Source organism: Salmo salar, chromosome ssa10 (assembly GCF_905237065.1).
Source record: "Salmo salar chromosome ssa10, Ssal_v3.1, whole genome shotgun sequence".
NCBI classification, from domain to species: domain Eukaryota; kingdom Metazoa; phylum Chordata; class Actinopteri; order Salmoniformes; family Salmonidae; genus Salmo; species Salmo salar.
In genome coordinates this window covers 123038229-123056389 of record NC_059451.1, presented here as the reverse complement: position 1 = coordinate 123056389, position 18161 = coordinate 123038229, and the positions used below count along the sequence as shown (strand labels likewise).

General features: G+C 45.5%; 1 protein-coding gene across 3 annotated transcripts in view; it reads left to right on the top strand.

Annotated features, from left to right (window-relative positions):
* sergef (secretion regulating guanine nucleotide exchange factor) overlaps positions 1 to 18161 on the top strand; it is a 70991-nt gene that overhangs the window by 29672 nt on the left and 23158 nt on the right. For all 3 annotated transcript variants that reach the window (XM_045688686.1, XM_045688687.1, XM_045688688.1), the window contains exon 6: positions 14234 to 14398. In XM_045688686.1, the coding sequence (XP_045544642.1) occupies positions 14234 to 14398 (165 nt within the window). The remainder of the gene's footprint in view (positions 1 to 14233; positions 14399 to 18161) is intronic.

The following is an 18161-nucleotide window of genomic DNA, read 5'->3' as shown; positions in this document are numbered from 1 at the left end:
GGTCGTGTGTTGTATTATAGCAGGGGGTCGTGTCCAGGATAGTGTTGTATTATAGCAGGGGGTCGTGTGTTGTATTATAGCAGGGGGTCGTGTGTTGTATTATAGCAGGGGGTCGTGTGTTGTATTATAGCAGGGGTCGTGTGTTGTATTATAGCAGGGGTCGTGTGTTGTATTATAGCAGGGGGTCGTGTGTTGTATTATAGCAGGGGGTCGTGTGTTGTATTATAGCAGGGGGTCGTGTCCAGGATAGTGTTGTATTATAGCAGGGGGTCGGTGTGTTGTATTATAGCAGGGGGTGGTGTGTTGTATTATAGCAGGGGGTCGTGTGTTGTATTATAGCAGGGGGTCGTGTCCAGGATGTGTTGTATTATAGCAGGGGTCGTGTCGGAGTGTTGTATTATAGCAGGGGTCGTGTGTTGTATTATAGCAGGGGGTCGTGTCCAGGTAGTGTTGTATTATAGCAGGGGTCGTGTCAGGATAGTGTTGTATTATAGCAGGGGGTCGTGTGTTGTATTATAGCAGGGGGTCGTGTCCAGATAGTGTTGTATTATAGCAGGGGGTCGTGTGTTGTATTATAGCAGGGGGTCGTGTGTTGTATTATAGCAGGGGGTCGTGTGTTGTATTATAGCAGGGGGTGGTGTGTTGTATTATAGCAGGGGGTCGTGTGTTGTATTATAGCAGGGGGTCGTGTCGTTTTGTATTATAGCAGGGGGTCGTGTCCAGGATAGTGTTGTATTATAGCAGGGGGTCGTGTGTTGTATTATAGCAGGGGGTCGTGTCCAGGATAGTGTTGTATTATAGCAGGGGGTCGTGTCCAGGATAGTGTTGTATTATAGCAGGGGGTCGTGTGTTGTATTATAGCAGGGGTCGTGTCCAGGATAGTGTTGTATTATAGCAGGGGGTCGTGTGTTGTATTATAGCAGGGGGTCGTGTGTTGTATTATAGCAGGGGGTCGTGTGTTGTATTATAGCAGGGGGTCGTGTGTTGTATTATAGCAGGGGGTCGTGTGTTGTATTATAGCAGGGGGTCGTGTCCAGGATAGTGTTGTATTATAGCAGGGGGTCGTGTGTTGTATTATAGCAGGGGTCGTGTCCAGGATAGTGTTGTATTATAGCAGGGGGTCGTGTGTTGTATTATAGCAGGGGGGTCGTGTGTTGTATTATAGCAGGGGGTCGTGTGTTGTATTATAGCAGGGGGTCGTGTGTTGTATTATAGCAGGGGGTCGTGTCCAGGATAGTGTTGTATTATAGCGGGGGTCGTGTGTTGTATTATAGCAGGGGGTCGTGTGTTGTATTATAGCAGGGGTCGTGTGTTGTATTATAGCAGGGGGTCGTGTCCAGGATAGTGTTGTATTATAGCAGGGGTCGTGTGTTGTATTATAGCAGGGGGTCGTGTGTTGTATTATAGCAGGGGGTCGTGTGTTGTATTATAGCAGGGGGTCGTGTGTTGTATTATAGCAGGGGTCGTGTCCAGGATAGTGTTGTATTATAGCAGGGGGTCGTGTGTTGTATTATAGCAGGGGTCGTGAGGATAGTGTTGTATTATAGCAGGGGGTCGTGTGTTGTATTATAGCAGGGGGTCGTGTCCAGGATAGTGTTGTATTATAGCAGGGGTCGTGTGTTGTATTATAGCAGGGGGTCGTGTGTTGTATTATAGCAGGGGTCGTGTGTTGTATTATAGCAGGGGGTCGTGTGTTGTATTATAGCAGGGGTCGTGTGTTGTATTATAGCAGGGGGTCGTGTGTTGTATTATAGCAGGGGTCGTGTCCAGGATAGTGTTGTATTATAGCAGGGGGTCGTGTGTTGTATTATAGCAGGGGGTCGTGTCCAGGATAGTGTTGTATTATAGCAGGGGGTCGTGTGTTGTATTATAGCAGGGGGTCGTGTGTTGTATTATAGCAGGGGGTCGTGTGTTGTATTATAGCAGGGGCGTGGTGTGTTGTATTATAGCAGGGTCGTGTCCAGATAGTGTTGTATTATAGCAGGGGTCGTGTGTTGTATTATAGCAGGGGGTCGTGTGTTGTATTATAGCAGGGGTCGTGTCCAGGATAGTGTTGTATTATAGCAGGGGCGTGTCCAGTGTGTTGTATTATAGCAGGGGGTCGTGTGTTGTATTATAGCAGGGGTCGTGTCAGGTGTGTTGTATTATAGCAGGGGGTCCGTGTGTTGTATTATAGCAGGGGCGTGTCAGGATAGTGTTGTATTATAGCAGGGGGTCGTGTGTTGTATTATAGCAGGGGGTCGTGTCCAGGTAGTGTTGTATTATAGCAGGGGGTCGTGTGTTGTATTATAGCAGGGGGTCGTGTCCAGGATAGTGTTGTATTATAGCAGGGGTCGGTCGGATAGTGTTGTATTATAGCAGGGGGTCGTGTGTTGTATTATAGCAGGGGTCGTGTGTTGTATTATAGCAGGGGTCGTGTGTTGTATTATAGCAGGGGGTCGTGTATGTTGTATTATAGCAGGGGTTCGGTGTGTTGTATTATAGCAGGGGGTCGTGTGTTGTATTATAGCAGGGGGTCGTGTGTTGTATTATAGCAGGGGTGCGTGTGTTGTATTATAGCAGGGGGTCGTGTGTTGTATTATAGCAGTGTGTTGTATTATAGCAGGGGGTCGTGTGTTGTATTATAGCAGGGGGTCGTGTCCAGGATAGTGTTGTATTATAGCAGGGGTCGTGTGTTGTATTATAGCAGGGGGTGTGTGTTGTATTATAGCAGGGTTCGGTCAGATGTGTTGTATTATAGCAGGGGGTCGTGTGTTGTATTATAGCAGGGGGTCGTGTGTAGTGTTGTATTATAGCAGGGGGTCGTGTGTTGTATTATAGCAGGGGGTCGTGTGTTGTATTATAGCAGGGGTCGTGTGTTGTATTATAGCAGGGCGTGTCCTGTGTTGTATTATAGCAGGGGTCGTGTGTTGTATTATAGCAGGGGTGTGTGATAGTGTTGTATTATAGCAGGGGTCGTGTGTTGTATTATAGCAGGGGTCGTGTGTTGTATTATGCAGGGGTCGTGTTGTATTATAGCAGGGGGTCGTGTGTTGTATTATAGCAGGGGGTCGTGTCAAGTGTTGTATTATAGCAGGGGTCGTGTGTTGTATTATAGCAGGGGTCGTGTGTTGTCCATTATAGCAGGGGTCGTGTGTTGTATTATAGCAGGGGTCGTGTGTTGTATTATAGCAGGGGTCCGTGTGTTGTATTATAGCAGGGGGTCGTGTGTTGTATTATAGCAGGGGTCGTGTCAGGATAGTGTTGTATTATAGCAGGGGTCGTGTGTTGTATTATAGCAGGGGGTCGTGTGTTGTATTATGCAGGGGGGTTGTTGTATTATAGCAGGGTGTCGTGTGTTGTATTATAGCAGGGGGTCGTGTGTTGTATTATAGCAGGGGTCGTGTGTTGTATTATAGCAGGGGGTCGTGTGTAGTTTGTATTATAGCAGGGGGTCGTGTGTTGTATTATAGCAGGGGGTCGTGTCGTGTTGTATTATAGCAGGGGGTGTGTGTTGTATTATAGCAGGGGTCGTGTCCGGTGTTGTATTATAGCAGGGGGTCGTGTGTTGTATTATAGCAGGGGGTGTGTGTTGTATTATGCAGGGGGTCGTGTGTTGTATTATAGCAGGGGGTCGTGTGTTGTATTATAGCAGGGGGTTCGTGTGTTGTATTATAGCAGGGGGGTCGTGTGTTGTATTATAGCAGGGGGTCGTGTTTGTATTATAGCAGGGATCGTGTGTTGTATTATAGCAGGGTGTTGTATTATGCGGTGTTTGTATTATAGCAGGGGTCGTGTGTTGTATTATAGCAGGGGCGTGTGTTGTATTATAGCAGGGGCGGTGTGTTTCGATGTGTTGTATTATAGCAGGGGGGTCGTGTGTTGTATTATAGCAGGGGTCGTGTGTTGTATTATAGCAGGGGTCGTGTGTTGTATTATAGCAGAGGTGGTGTGTTGTATTATAGCAGGGATCGTGTGTTGTATTATAGCAGGGGGTGCGTGTGTTGTATTATAGCAGGGGGTGCGTGTGTTGTATTATAGCAGGGGTTGTGTGTTGTATTATAGCAGGGGTCGTGTGGTTGTATTATAGCAGGGGTTCGTGTGTTGTATTATAGCAGGGGTGTCGTGTGTGTTGTATTATAGCAGGGGTTGTGTGTTGTATTATAGCAGGGGGTCGTGTGGTATAGTGTTGTATTATAGCAGGGTCGTGTGTTGTATTATAGCAGGGGGGTCCAGGATAGTGTTGTATTATAGCAGGGGTCGGTGTGTTGTATTATAGCAGGGGGTCGTGTGTTGTATTATAGCAGGGGTGTCGGATGTGTTGTATTATAGCAGGGGGTCGTGTGTTGTATTATAGCAGGGGGTCGTGTGTTGTATTATAGCAGGGGGTGTGTGTTGTATTATAGCAGGGTGTGTCAGGATGTGTTGTATTATAGCAGGGTCGTTTATTATGCAGGGTCGTTGTTTTACAGGGGAGTGTGTTGTATTATAGCAGGGGTCGTGTGGTGTGTTGTATTATAGCAGGGGTGGGTGTGTTGTATTATAGCAGGGTGTCGTGTCCAGGATAGTGTTGTATTATAGCAGGGGTCGTGTGTTGTATTATAGCAGGGGTGGGTGTGTTGTATTATAGCAGGGTCGTGTGTTGTATTATAGCAGGGGTGGTCAGTGTTGTATTATAGCAGGGGATTGTCGTGTGTTGTATTATAGCAGGGGTTGTGTTGTATTATAGCAGGGGTCGTGTTTGTATTATAGCAGGGGGTCGTGTGTTGTATTATAGCAGGGGGTCGTGTTTATTATAGCGGTGTGTGTTGTATTATAGCGGGGTGTGTTGTATTATAGCAGGGGTCGTGTGTTGTATTATAGCAGGGGTCGTGTCCAGGATAGTGTTGTATTATAGCAGGGGGTCGTGTGTTTGTATTATAGCAGGGGGTGTTGTATTATAGCAGGTGTTTGTATTATAGCGGGGTCGTGTGTTGTATTATAGCAGGGGGTGGTGTGTTGTATTATAGCAGGGGTCGTGTGTTGTATTATAGCAGGGGGTCGTGTCAGGATAGTGTTGTATTATAGCAGGGGGTCGTGTGTTTGTATTATAGCAGGGGTCGTGTTGTATTATAGCAGGGGTCGATGTGTTGTATTATAGCAGGGGGTCGTGTCAGGTAGTGTTGTATTGTGCAGGTGCGTGTGTTGTATTATAGCAGGGGGTCGGTGTGTTGTATTATAGCAGGGGGTCGTGTGTTGTATTATAGCAGGGGGTCGTGTCAGGATAGTGTTGTATTATAGCAGGGGGTCGTGTGTTGTATTATAGCAGGGGTCGTGTGTTGTATTATAGCAGGGATCGTTGTTGTATTATAGCAGGGGGTCGTGTGTGTGTTGTATTATAGCAGGGGGTCGTGTGTTGTATTATAGCAGGGGGTCGTGTGAGTTGTATTATAGCAGGGGTCGTGTGTTGTATTATAGCAGGGGGTCGTGTGTTGTATTATAGCAGGGGTCGGTTTGTATTATAGCAGGGGTCGTGTGTTGTATTATAGCAGGGGGTCGTGTGTTGTATTATAGCAGGGGGTCGTGTCCAGGATAGTGTTGTATTATAGCAGGGGGTCGTGTGTTGTATTATAGCAGGGGTCGTGTGTTGTATTATAGCAGGGGGTCGTGTGTTGTATTATAGCAGGGGGTCGTGTGTTTATTATAGCAGGGGGGAGTTGTATTTAGCGGGGGCGTGTGTTGTATTATAGCAGGGGGTCGTGTGTTGTATTATAGCAGGGGTGCGTGTGTTGTATTATAGCGGGGTCGTGTCCAGGATAGTGTTGTATTATAGCAGGGGTCGTGTGTTGTATTATAGCAGGGGAGTCGTGTGATTGTTGTATTATAGCAGGGGTCGTGTGTTGTATTATAGCAGGGGGTCGTGTGTTGTATTATAGCAGGGACTGTGTTGTATTATAGCAGGGGTCGGTGTGTTGTATTATAGCAGGGGTCGTGTGTGTTGTATTATAGCGGGATGCGTGTCCAGGATAGTGTTGTATTATAGCAGGGGGTCGTGTGTTGTATTATAGCAGGGTGTGTGCGGTGTTGTATTATAGCAGGGTGTCGTGTCAGGATAGTGTTGTATTATAGCAGGGGGTCGTGTGTTGTATTATAGCAGGGGTCGTGTGTTGTATTATAGCAGGGGTCGGTGGTAGTGTTGTATTATAGCAGGGGTGTGTGTTGTATTATAGCAGGGGTGGTGTTGTATTATAGCAGGGTCGTGTGTTGTATTATAGCAGGGGGTCGTGTGTTGTATTATAGCAGGGGGCGTGTGTTGTATTATAGCAGGGTCGTGTGTTGTATTATAGCAGGGGGTGGGTGTGTTGTATTATAGCAGGGTGTCGTGTGTTGTATTATAGCAGGGGTCGTGTCCAGGATAGTGTTGTATTATAGCAGGGGGTCGGTGTGTTGTATTATAGCAGGGGGTCGTGTGTTGTATTATAGCAGGGGGTCATGTGTTGTATTATAGCAGGGGGTCGTGTGTTGTATTATAGCAGGGGGGTGTGTGTATTATAGCAGGGGTCGTGTGTTGTATTATAGCAGGGGGTCGTGTCCAGGATAGTGTTGTATTATAGCAGGGGTCGTGTGTTGTATTATAGCAGGGGGTCGTGTGTTGTATTATAGCAGGGGTCGTGTGTTGTATTATAGCAGGGTCGTGTCGTGTTGTATTATAGCAGGGGGTCGTGTGTTGTATTATAGCAGGGGGTCGTGTGTTGTATTATAGCAGGGGTCGTGTGTTGTATTATAGCAGGGGGGTCGTGTGTTGTATTATAGCAGGGGTCGTGTGTTGTATTATAGCAGGGGCATTAGGGGTCGGTGTGTTGTATTATAGCAGGGGGTGGTGTGTTTGTATTATAGCAGGGGTCGTGTGTTGTATTATAGCAGGGGGTCTGTGTTGTATTATAGCAGGGGTCGTGTGTTGTATTATAGCAGGGGTCGGTGTTGTATTATAGCAGGGGGTCGTGTGTTGTATTATAGCAGGGGGTCGTGTGTTGTATTATAGCAGGGGGTCGTGTGTTGTATTATAGCAGGGGTCGTGTCCAGATAGTGTTGTATTATAGCAGGGGTCGTGTGTTGTATTATAGCAGGGGGTCGTGTCCAGGATAGTGTTGTATTATAGCAGGGGGTCGTGTGTTGTATTATAGCAGGGGGTCGTGTGTTGTATTATAGCAGGGGGTAGTGTTGTATTATAGCAGGGGCGTCGGGATAGTGTTGTATTATAGCAGGGGGTCGTGTGTTGTATTATAGCAGGGGCGTGTCCAGGATAGTGTTGTATTATAGCAGGGGGTCGTGTGTTTGTATTATAGCAGGGGGTCGTGTTTGTTGTATTATAGCAGGGGTCGTGTGTTGTATTATAGCAGGGGTCGTGTGTTGTATTATAGCAGGGGTCAGGTGTGTTGTATTATAGCAGGGGGTGTCGTAGTGTTGTATTATAGCAGGGGGTCGTGTGTTGTATTTGCAGGGGTCGTGGTGTTGTATTATAGCAGGGGGTGTGTGTTGTATTATAGCAGGGGGTCGTGTGTTTGTATTATAGCAGGGGTGCGTGTGTTGTATTATAGCAGGGGGTCGTGTGTTGTATTATAGCAGGGCGTCGTGTGTTGTATTATAGCAGGGGGTCGTGTGGTTGTATTATAGCAGGGGGTCGTGTGTTGTATTATAGCAGGGTCGTGTGTTGTATTATAGCAGGGGGTTTTTGTATTATAGCAGGTCGTGTGTTGTATTATAGCAGGGGGTCGTGTCCAGATAGTGTTGTATTATAGCAGGGGGTCGTGTGTTGTATTATAGCAGGGGGTCGTGTCCAGGATAGTGTTGTATTATAGCAGGGGTCGTGTGTTGTATTATAGCAGGGGGGTCCGTGTGTTGTATTATAGCAGGGGGTCGTGTGTTGTATTATAGCAGGGGTCGTGTGTTGTATTATAGCAGGGGGTCGTGTGTTGTATTATAGCAGGGGTCGTGTGTTGTATTATAGCAGGGGGTCGTGTGTGTTGTATTATAGCAGGGGGTCGTGTGTTGTATTATAGCAGGGGTCGTGTGTTGTATTATAGCAGGGGGTCGTGTGTTGTATTATAGCAGGGGGTGGTGTTGTATTATAGCAGGGGGTCGTGTGTTGTATTATAGCAGGGGTCGTGTCCAGGATAGTGTTGTATTATAGCAGGGGGTCGTGTGTTGTATTATAGCAGGGGGTCGTGTCCAGGATAGTGTTGTATTATAGCAGGGGGTCGTGTGTTGTATTATAGCAGGGGGTCGTGTGTTGTATTATAGCAGGGGTCGTGTGTTGTATTATAGCAGGGTCCGGTAGTGTTGTATTATAGCAGGGGGTCGTGTGTTGTATTATAGCAGGGGGTCGTGTCCAGGATAGTGTTGTATTATAGCAGGGGGTCGTGTGTTGTATTATAGCAGGGGTCGTGTGTTGTATTATAGCAGGGGGTGTCCAGGATAGTGTTGTATTATAGCAGGGGTGGTGTGTTGTATTATAGCAGGGGTCGTGTGTTGTATTATAGCAGGGGGTCGTGTCGTGTTGTATTATAGCAGGGGTCGTGTCCAGGATAGTGTTGTATTATAGCAGGGGGTCGTGTGTTGTATTATAGCAGGGGGTCGTGTCCAGGATAGTGTTGTATTATAGCAGGGGGTCGTGTGTTGTATTATAGCAGGGGTCGTGTGTTGTATTATAGCAGGGGTGGTGTGTTGTATTATAGCAGGGGGTCGTGTGTTGTATTATAGCAGGGGGTCGTGTGTTGTATTATAGCAGGGGTGTCGTGTCCAGGATAGTGTTGTATTATAGCAGGGGTCGTGTGTTGTATTATAGCAGGGGTCGTGTCCAGGATAGTGTTGTATTATAGCAGGGGGGCGTGTGTTGTATTATAGCAGGGGTTCGTGTCCAGGATAGTGTTGTATTATAGCAGGGGGTCGTGTGTTGTATTATAGCAGGGGGTCGTGTGTTGTATTATAGCAGGGGTGTTCGGGTGTGTTGTATTATAGCAGGGGTCGTGTGTTGTATTATAGCAGGGGTCGTGTGTTGTATTATAGCAGGGGTCGTGTTGTTGTATTATAGCAGGGGGTCGTGTGTTGTATTATAGCAGGGGTCGTGTCCAGGATAGTGTTGTATTATAGCAGGGGGTCGTGTGTTGTATTATAGCAGGGGGTCGTGTCCAGGATAGTGTTGTATTATAGCAGGGGTGTGTGTGTTGTATTATAGCAGGGGGTCGGATGTGTTGTATTATAGCAGGGGGTCGTGTGTTGTATTATAGCAGGGGTCGTGTGTTGTATTATAGCAGGGGGTCGTGTGTTGTATTATAGCAGGGGGTGTTGTTATGCGGGGTGTGTTGTATTATAGCAGGGGGTCGTGTGTTGTATTATAGCAGGGGGCGTGTCGGTAGTGTTGTATTATAGCAGGGGTCGTGTGTTGTATTATAGCAGGGGTCGTGTCCAGGATAGTGTTGTATTATAGCAGGGGGTGGTGTGTTGTATTATAGCAGGGGGTCGTGTGTTGTATTATAGCAGGGGTCGTGTGTTGTATTATAGCAGGGGTGTCGTGTGTTGTATTATAGCAGGGGGTCGTGTGTTGTATTATAGCAGGGGGTCGTGTGTTGTATTATAGCAGGGGTCGGTGTGTTGTATTATAGCAGGGGTCGTGTGTTGTATTATAGCAGGGGTCGTGTGTTGTATTATAGCAGGGGTGTCCGGTGTGTTGTATTATAGCAGGGGGTCGTGTGTTGTATTATAGCAGGGGGTCGTGTGTTGTATTATAGCAGGGGTCGTGTGTTGTATTATAGCAGGGGTGTGGTGTGTTGTATTATAGCAGGGGGTCGGGTGTGTTGTATTATAGCAGGGGGTCGTGTGTTGTATTATAGCAGGGGGTCGTGTGTTGTATTATAGCAGGGGGGTCGTGTGTTGTATTATAGCAGGGGGTCGTGTGTTGTATTATAGCAGGGGTCGTGTGTTGTATTATAGCAGGGGGTCGTGTGTTGTATTATAGCAGGGGGTCTGTTTGTTGTATTATAGCAGGGGGTCGTGTCCAGGATAGTGTTGTATTATAGCAGGGGGGTCGTGTGTTGTATTATAGCAGGGGGGTCGTGTGTTGTATTATAGCAGGGGGTCGTGTTGTGTTGTATTATAGCAGGGGTCGTGTGTTGTATTATAGCAGGGGTCGTGTGTTGTATTATAGCAGGGGGTCGTGTGTTGTATTATAGCAGGGGGTCGTGTGTTGTATTATAGCAGGGGTCGTGTGTTGTATTATAGCAGGGGTCGTGTGTTGTATTATAGCAGGGGGTCGTGTGTTGTATTATAGCAGGGGGTCGTGTGTTGTATTATAGCAGGGGTCGTGTCTAGGTTGTATTATAGCAGGGGGTCGTGTGTTGTATTATAGCAGGGGCGTCAGGATAGTGTTGTATTATAGCAGGGGGTCGTGTGTTTGTATTATAGCAGGGGGTCGTGTGTTGTATTATAGCAGGGGTCGTGTGTTGTATTATAGCAGGGGGTGGGTGTGTTGTATTATAGCAGGGGGTCGTGTGTTGTATTATAGCGGGTGTGTTTATAGCAGGGGTCGTGTGTTGTATTATAGCAGGGGGTCGTGTGTTGTATTATAGCAGGGGGGTCGTGTTGTATTATAGCAGGGGTCGTGTGTTGTATTATAGCAGGGGGGTCGTGTGTTGTATTATAGCAGGGGGTCGTGTGTTGTATTATAGCAGGGGGTCGTGTTGTTGTATTATAGCAGGGGGTCGTGTGTTGTATTATAGCAGGGGGTGTCGTGTGTTGTATTATAGCAGGGGGTCGTGTGTTGTATTATAGCAGGGGGTCGTGTATTGTTGTATTATAGCAGGGGGTCGTGTGTTGTATTATAGCAGGGGGTCGTGTGTTGTATTATAGCAGGGGGTCGTGTGTTGTATTATAGCAGGGGGTCGTGTCCAGGATAGTGTTGTATTATAGCAGGGGGTCGTGTGTTGTATTATAGCAGGGGGTCGTGTGTTGTATTATAGCAGGGGGTCGTGTGTTGTATTATAGCAGGGGGTCGTGTGTTGTATTATAGCAGGGGGTCGTGTGTTGTATTATAGCAGGGGGTCGTGTGTTGTATTATAGCAGGGGGTCGTGTTTTGTATTATAGCAGGGGTCGTGTGTTGTATTATAGCAGGGGGTCGTGTGTTGTATTATAGCAGGGGGTTCGTGTGTTGTATTATAGCAGGGGGTCGTGTTGTTGTATTATAGCAGGGGGTCGTGTGTTGTATTATAGCAGGGGGTCGTGTGTGTTGTATTATAGCAGGGGGTCGTGTGTTGTATTATAGCAGGGGTCGTGTGTTGTATTATAGCAGGGGGTCGGTGTGTTGTATTATAGCAGGGGGTCGTGTGTTGTATTATAGCAGGGGGTCGGTGTGTTGTATTATAGCAGGGGGTCGTGTGTGTTGTATTATAGCAGGGGGTCGTGTGTTGTATTATAGCAGGGGTCGTGTTGTGTTGTATTATAGCAGGGGTCGTGTGTTGTATTATAGCAGGGGTCGTGTTGTATTATAGCAGGGGGTCGTGTGTTGTATTATAGCAGGGGGTCGTGTCCAGGATAGTGTTGTATTATAGCAGGGGGTCGTGTGTTGTATTATAGCAGGGGGTCGGTGTGTTGTATTATAGCAGGGGGTCGTGTGTTGTATTATAGCAGGGGGTCGTGTGTTGTATTATAGCAGGGGGTCGTGTGTTGTATTATAGCAGGGGGTCGTGTGTTGTATTATAGCAGGGGGTCGTGTGTTGTATTATAGCAGGGGGTCGTGTGTTGTATTATAGCAGGGGGTCGTGTGTTGTATTATAGCAGGGGGTCGTGTGTTGTATTATAGCAGGGGGTCGTGTGTTGTATTATAGCAGGGGTTTTGTATTATAGCAGGGGTCGTGTCCAGGATAGTTTTGTATTATAGCAGGGGGTCGTGTGTTGTATTATAGCAGGGGGTCGTGTGTTGTATTATAGCAGGGGGTCGTGTGTTGTATTATAGCAGGGGGGTCGTGTGTTGTATTATAGCAGGGGGTCGTGCGTCGTATTATAGCATTGGGTCGTGTGTTGTATTATAGCAGGGGGTCGTGTGTTGTATTATAGCAGGGGGTCGTGTCCAGGATAGTGTTGTATTATAGCAGGGGGTCGTGTGTTGTATTATAGCAGGGGGTCGTGTCCAGGATAGTGTTGTATTATAGCAGGGGGTCGTGTGTTGTATTATAGCAGGGGGTCGTGTGTTGTATTATAGCAGGGGGTCGTGTGTTGTATTATAGCAGGGGGTCGTGGGGTGTTGTATTATAGCAGGGGGTCGTGTGTTGTATTATAGCAGGGGGTGTGTCTAGGATAGTGTTGTATTATAGCAGGGGGGTCGTGTGTTTACAGGGTAGTGTTGTATTATAGCAGGGGGTCGTGTGTTGTATTATTGCAGGGGGGTCGTGTGTTGTATTATAGCAGGGGGTCGTGTCCAGGATAGTGTTGTATTATAGCAGGGGGTCGTGTGTTGTATTATAGCAGGGGGTCGTGTCCAGGATAGTGTTGTATTATAGCAGGGGGTCGTGTGTTGTATTATTGCAGGGGGTCGTGTGTGTTGTATTATAGCAGGGGGTCGTGTGTTGTATTATAGCAGGGGTGTCGTGTGTTGTATTATAGCAGGGGGTCGTGTGTTGTATTATAGCAGGGGTCGTGTGTTGTATTATAGCAGGGGGTCGTGTGTTGTATTATAGCAGGGGGTGTGTGTCTAGGATAGTGTTGTATTATAGCAGGGGGTCGTGTCCAGGATAGTGTTGTATTATAGCAGGGGGTCGTGTGTTGTATTATTGCAGGGGGTCGTGTGTTGTATTATAGCAGGGGGTCGTGTCCAGGATAGTGTTGTATTATAGCAGGGGGTCGTGTGTTGTATTATAGCAGGGGTCGTGTCCAGGATAGTGTTGTATTATAGCAGGGGGGTCGTGTGTTGTATTATTGCAGGGGGTCGTGTGTTGTATTATAGCAGGGGGTCGTGTGTTGTATTATAGCAGGGGGTCGTGTGTTGTATTATAGCAGGGGGTCGTGTGTTGTATTATAGCAGGGGGTCGTGTGTTGTATTATAGCAGGGGGTCGTGTCCAGGATAGTGTTGTATTATAGCAGGGGGTCGTGTGTTGTATTATAGCAGGGGGTCGTGTCCAGGATAGTGTTGTATTATAGCAGGGGGTCGTGTCCAGGATAGTGTTGTATTATAGCAGGGGGTCGTGTGTTGTATTATAGCAGGGGGTCGATGTGTTGTATTATAGCAGGGGGTCGTGTCTAGAGTGTTGTATTGTAGCAGGGGGTCGTGTGTTGTATTATAGCAGGGGGTCGTGTGTTGTATTATAGCAGGGGGTCGTGTCCAGGATAGTGTTGTATTATAGCAGGGGGTCGTGTCCAGGATAGTGTTGTATTATAGCAGGGGGTCGTGTCCAGGATAGTGTTGTATTATAGCAGGGGGTCGTGTGTTGTATTAAAGCAGGGGGTCGTGTCCAGGATAGTGTTGTATTATAGCAGGGGGTCGTGTCCAGGATAGTGTTGTATTATAGCAGGGGGTCGTGTGTGTTGTATTATAGCAGGGGGTCGTGTCAGATAGTGTTGTATTATAGCAGGGGGTCGTGTGTTGTATTATAGCAGGGGGGTCGTGTGTTGTATTATAGCAGGGGTCGTGTCCAGGATAGTGTTGTATTATAGCAGGGGGTCGTGTCCAGGATAGTGTTGTATTATAGCAGGGGGTCGTGTGTTGTATTATAGCAGGGGGTCGTGTCCAGGATAGTGTTGTATTATAGCAGGGGGTCGTGTCCAGGATAGTGTTGTATTATAGCAGGGGGTCGTGTGTTGTATTAAAGCAGGGGGTTGTGTCCAGGATAGTGTTCTATTATAGCAGGGGGTCGTGTCCAGGATAGTGTTGTATTATAGCAGGGGGTCGTGTGTTGTATTATAGCAGGGGGTCGTGTCCAGGATAGTGTTGTATTATAGCAGGGGGTCGTGTGTTGTATTATAGCAGGGGGTCGTGTGTTGTATTATAGCAGGGGGTGCCGGTGTGTTGTATTATAGCAGGGGGTCGTGTAGGCATGTGTTGTATTCTAGCAGGGGGTCGTGTCCAGGATAGTGTTGTATTCTAGCAGGGGGTCGTGTCCAGGATAGTGTTGTATTCTAGCAGGGGGTCGTGTGTTGTATTATAGCAGGGGGTCGTGTGTTGTATTATAGCAGGGGGTCGTGTCCAGGATAGTAACACCAGTCTAATGTGTTTTTTTCCATTCTAGCTGAGGGAGATGTGTTCCTGTGGGGCAGTAATAAGCACGGCCAGCTGACCAATAGCAGTACAGACTCCTTCTTACCCAGACCTGTCCTCCTAGACCGCTCACCACTGGGTGGAGAGAAGGTTACCCACGTACACAGTGGCTGGACACACCTGGTGGCCCAAACAGGTGAGAGAGAGACGGGGTCTTGTTTTTAGTAATTTAGTAATAATTAATAAGTAATAAATAATAATAGTAATAAAGTCATTTTAGTAGAAATTGTTTTTGATATGGGCAGGGACTTCCTGAATGTTTCTAGTAAGAAGTGATCGTTTTCGGTAGCAAAATGTTCAAAACGGTGTGCTTTACGGAACACAAATCAATCGATCTTTTGGCATCGACTCTGACTAGAGAGTTTAAATATCGATATTTAATGGAGATGTGGATGATACCGTTAACGCTGTTGAAGGAGGTGACACATCCTAAAGCCTGAATGTATAATACATTATGAATTGGCTATAATGCATCGTAAGACACAGTATGACCCTGTTACAGTGTCTTACCGTCTATTATCTTTTAAAGACAGGGATGTTTCTTTTTTTGCTGAATGTATACAGTTGTCATACACCTTAGCCAAATACATTTTAAACTCAGTTTTTCACATTTCCTGACATTTAATCCAAGTAAAGATTCCCTGTCTTACATCAGTTTAGATCACCACTTTATTTTAAGAATGTGAAATGTCAGACTAATACTAGAGAGAATGATTTATTTCAGCTTTTATTTCTTTCATCACATTCCCAGTGGGTCATTCCCAGAAGTTTACATACACTCAATTAGTATTTGGTAGCATTGCCTTTAAATTGTTTAACTTGGGTCAAACATTTCGGCTAGCCTTCCACAGGTTTCCCACAATAAGTTGGGTGAATGTTGGCCCATTCCTCCTGACAGAGCTGGTTTAACTAAGTCAGGTTTGTAGGCCTCCTTGCTCGCACACGCTTTTTCAGTTCTGCTCACAAATGTTCTATAGGATTGAGGTCAGGGCTTTGTGATGGCCACTCCAATACCTTGACTTTTGCCATTTTGCCACAACTTTGGAAGTATGCTTGGGGTCATTGTCCATTTGGAAGACCCAGTTTGCGACCAAGCTTTAACTTCCTGACTGATGTCTTGAGATGTTGCTTCAATATATCCACATAATTTTCCATCCTCATGATGCCATCTATTTTGTAAAGTGCACCAGTCCCTCCTGCAGCAAAGCACCCCCACAACACGATGCTGCCTCCCCCGTGCTTCACGGTTGGGATGGTGTTCTTCGGCTTGCAAGACTCCCCCTTTTTTCCTCCAAACATAACAATGGTCATTTTGGCCAAACAGTTCTATTTTTGTTTCATCAGACCAGAGGACATTTCTCCAAAAAGTATGATCTTTGTCCCCATGTGCAGTTGCAAACCGTAGTCTGGCATTTTTATGGTGGTTTTGGAGCAGTGGCTTCTTCCTTGCTGAGCTGCCTTTCTTGTGGATATAGATACTTTTGTACCTGTTTCCTCCAGCATCTTCACAAGGTCCTTTGCTGCTGTTCTGAGATTGATTTGAACTTCTCGCACCAAAGTACGTTCATCTCTAGGAGACAGAACATATCTCCTTCCTCCTGAGCGGTATGACGGCTGCGTGGTCCCATGGGGTTTATACTTGCGTACTATTGTTTGTACAGATGAACGTGGTGCCTTCAGACTTTTGGAAATTGCTCCCTAGGATGAACCAGACTTTTGGAGGTCTACAATTTTTTTTCTGAGGTCTTGGCTGATTTCTTTTGATTTTCCCATGATGTCAAGCAAATAGGCACTGAGTTTGAAGGTAGGCCTTGAAATACATCCACAGGTACACCTCCAGTTGACTCAAATTATGTCAATTAGCCTATCAGAAGCTTCTAAAGCCATTACATAATTTTCTGTAATTTTCCAAGCTGTTTAAAGGCACAGTCAACTTGGTGTATGTAAACTTCTGACCCACTGGAATTGTGATACAGTGAATTAAAAGTGAAATAATCTGTCTGTAAACAATTGTTGGAAACATGACTTGTGTCGTTCACTATGTAGATGTCCTAACCGACTTGCCAAAACTATAGTTTGTTAACAAGAAATTTGTGGAGTGGTTGAAAAATGAGTTTTAATGACTCCAACCTAAGTGTATGTAAACTTCCGACTTCAGCTGTGTGTATATATATATATATATATTTGTAATAATAACATTTACAACAATACTGAATGAACACTTTTATTTTAACTTAATATAATACATAAAATCAATTTAGTCTGAAATAAATAATGAAACATGTTCAATTTGGTTTAAATAATGCCACCCACAGTGTTGGAGAAGAAAGTAAAAGTGCAATATGTGCCATGTAAGAAAGCTAACGTTCAAGTTCCTTGCTCAGAACATGAGAACATATGAAAGCTGGTGGTTCCTTTTAACATGAGTCTTCAATATTCCCAGGTAAGAAGTTTTAGGTTGTAGTTATTTTCGGACTATTTCTCTCTATACCATTTGTATTTCATAGACCTTTGACTATTGGATGTTCTTATAGGCACTATAGTATTGCCAGCCTAATATCGGGAGTTGATAGGCTTGAACTCATAAACAGCGCTGTGCTTCAAGCATTGCGAAGAGCTGCTGGCAAACGCAGGAAAGTGCTGTTTGAATGAATGTTTACGAGCCTGCTGCTACCTACCACCGCTCAATCAGACTGCTCTATCAAATCATAGACTTAATTATAATATAATATAATAAATGCACAGAAATACAAGCTTTAGTTTCCAGATTTGACCATATTAATGACCTATCATTCTGAGAACAAAATGTTTATTCTTTCAGTGAAATATGGAACCGTTCCGCATTTTATCGAACGGGTGGCACCTCTTAAGTCTAAATATTGCTGTTACATTGCACAACCTTCAACGTTGTGTCATAATTATGTACAATTCTGGCAAATTAATTACGGTCTTTGTTAGGAAGAAATGGTCTTCACACAGTTTGCAACGAGCCAGAGGACCCAAACTGCTGCATTTACCCTGACTCTGCTTACACTGAACGCAAGAGAAGTGACACAATTTCCCTAGTTAATATTGCCTGCTAAAATGAATTTCTTTTAACTAAATATGCAGGTTAAAAAAGTTTTACTTCTGTATTGATTTTAAGAAATGCATTGATGTTTATGGTTAGGTACATTGGTGCTACAATTGTGCTTTTTTTGCGAATGCGCTTTTGTTAAATCATCACCCGTTTGGCGAAGTAGGCTGTGATTCGATAATAAATTAACAGGCACAGCATTGATTATATGCAACGCAGGACATGCTAGTTAAACTAGTAATATCATTAACCATGTGTAGTTAACTAGTGATTAAGAGATTTTTTTGTTTTTTATAAGATACGTTTTTAATGCTAGCTAGCAACTTACCTTGGCTCCTTACTGGACTCGCGTAACAGGTGGTCAGCCTGCCACGCAGTCTCCTCGTGGATTGCAATATAATCGGCGCCCAAAAATGCCGATTACTGATTGCTATGAAAACTTGAAATCGGCCCTAATTAATCGGCCATGCCGATTTTAATCGGTCGACCTCTATATACAGAATGACCCTGTTACAGTGTCTAAATAAAATCACATTTATTTATAAAGCTCTTTTTTATATCAGCTGATATCTCAAAGTGCTGTACAGAAACCCAGCCTAAAACCCCAAACAGCAAGCAATGCAGGTGTAGAAGCACGGTGGCTAGGAAAAACTCCCTAGAAAGGCCAAAACCTAGGAAGAAACCTAGAGAGGAACCAGGCTCTGAGGGGTGGCCAGTCCTCTTCTGGCTGTGCCGGGTGGAGATTATAACGGCACATGGCCGTCTATATACACTATGACCCTGTTAAAGTTTCATATTATCATTTTATAATGATCCGGTTCTA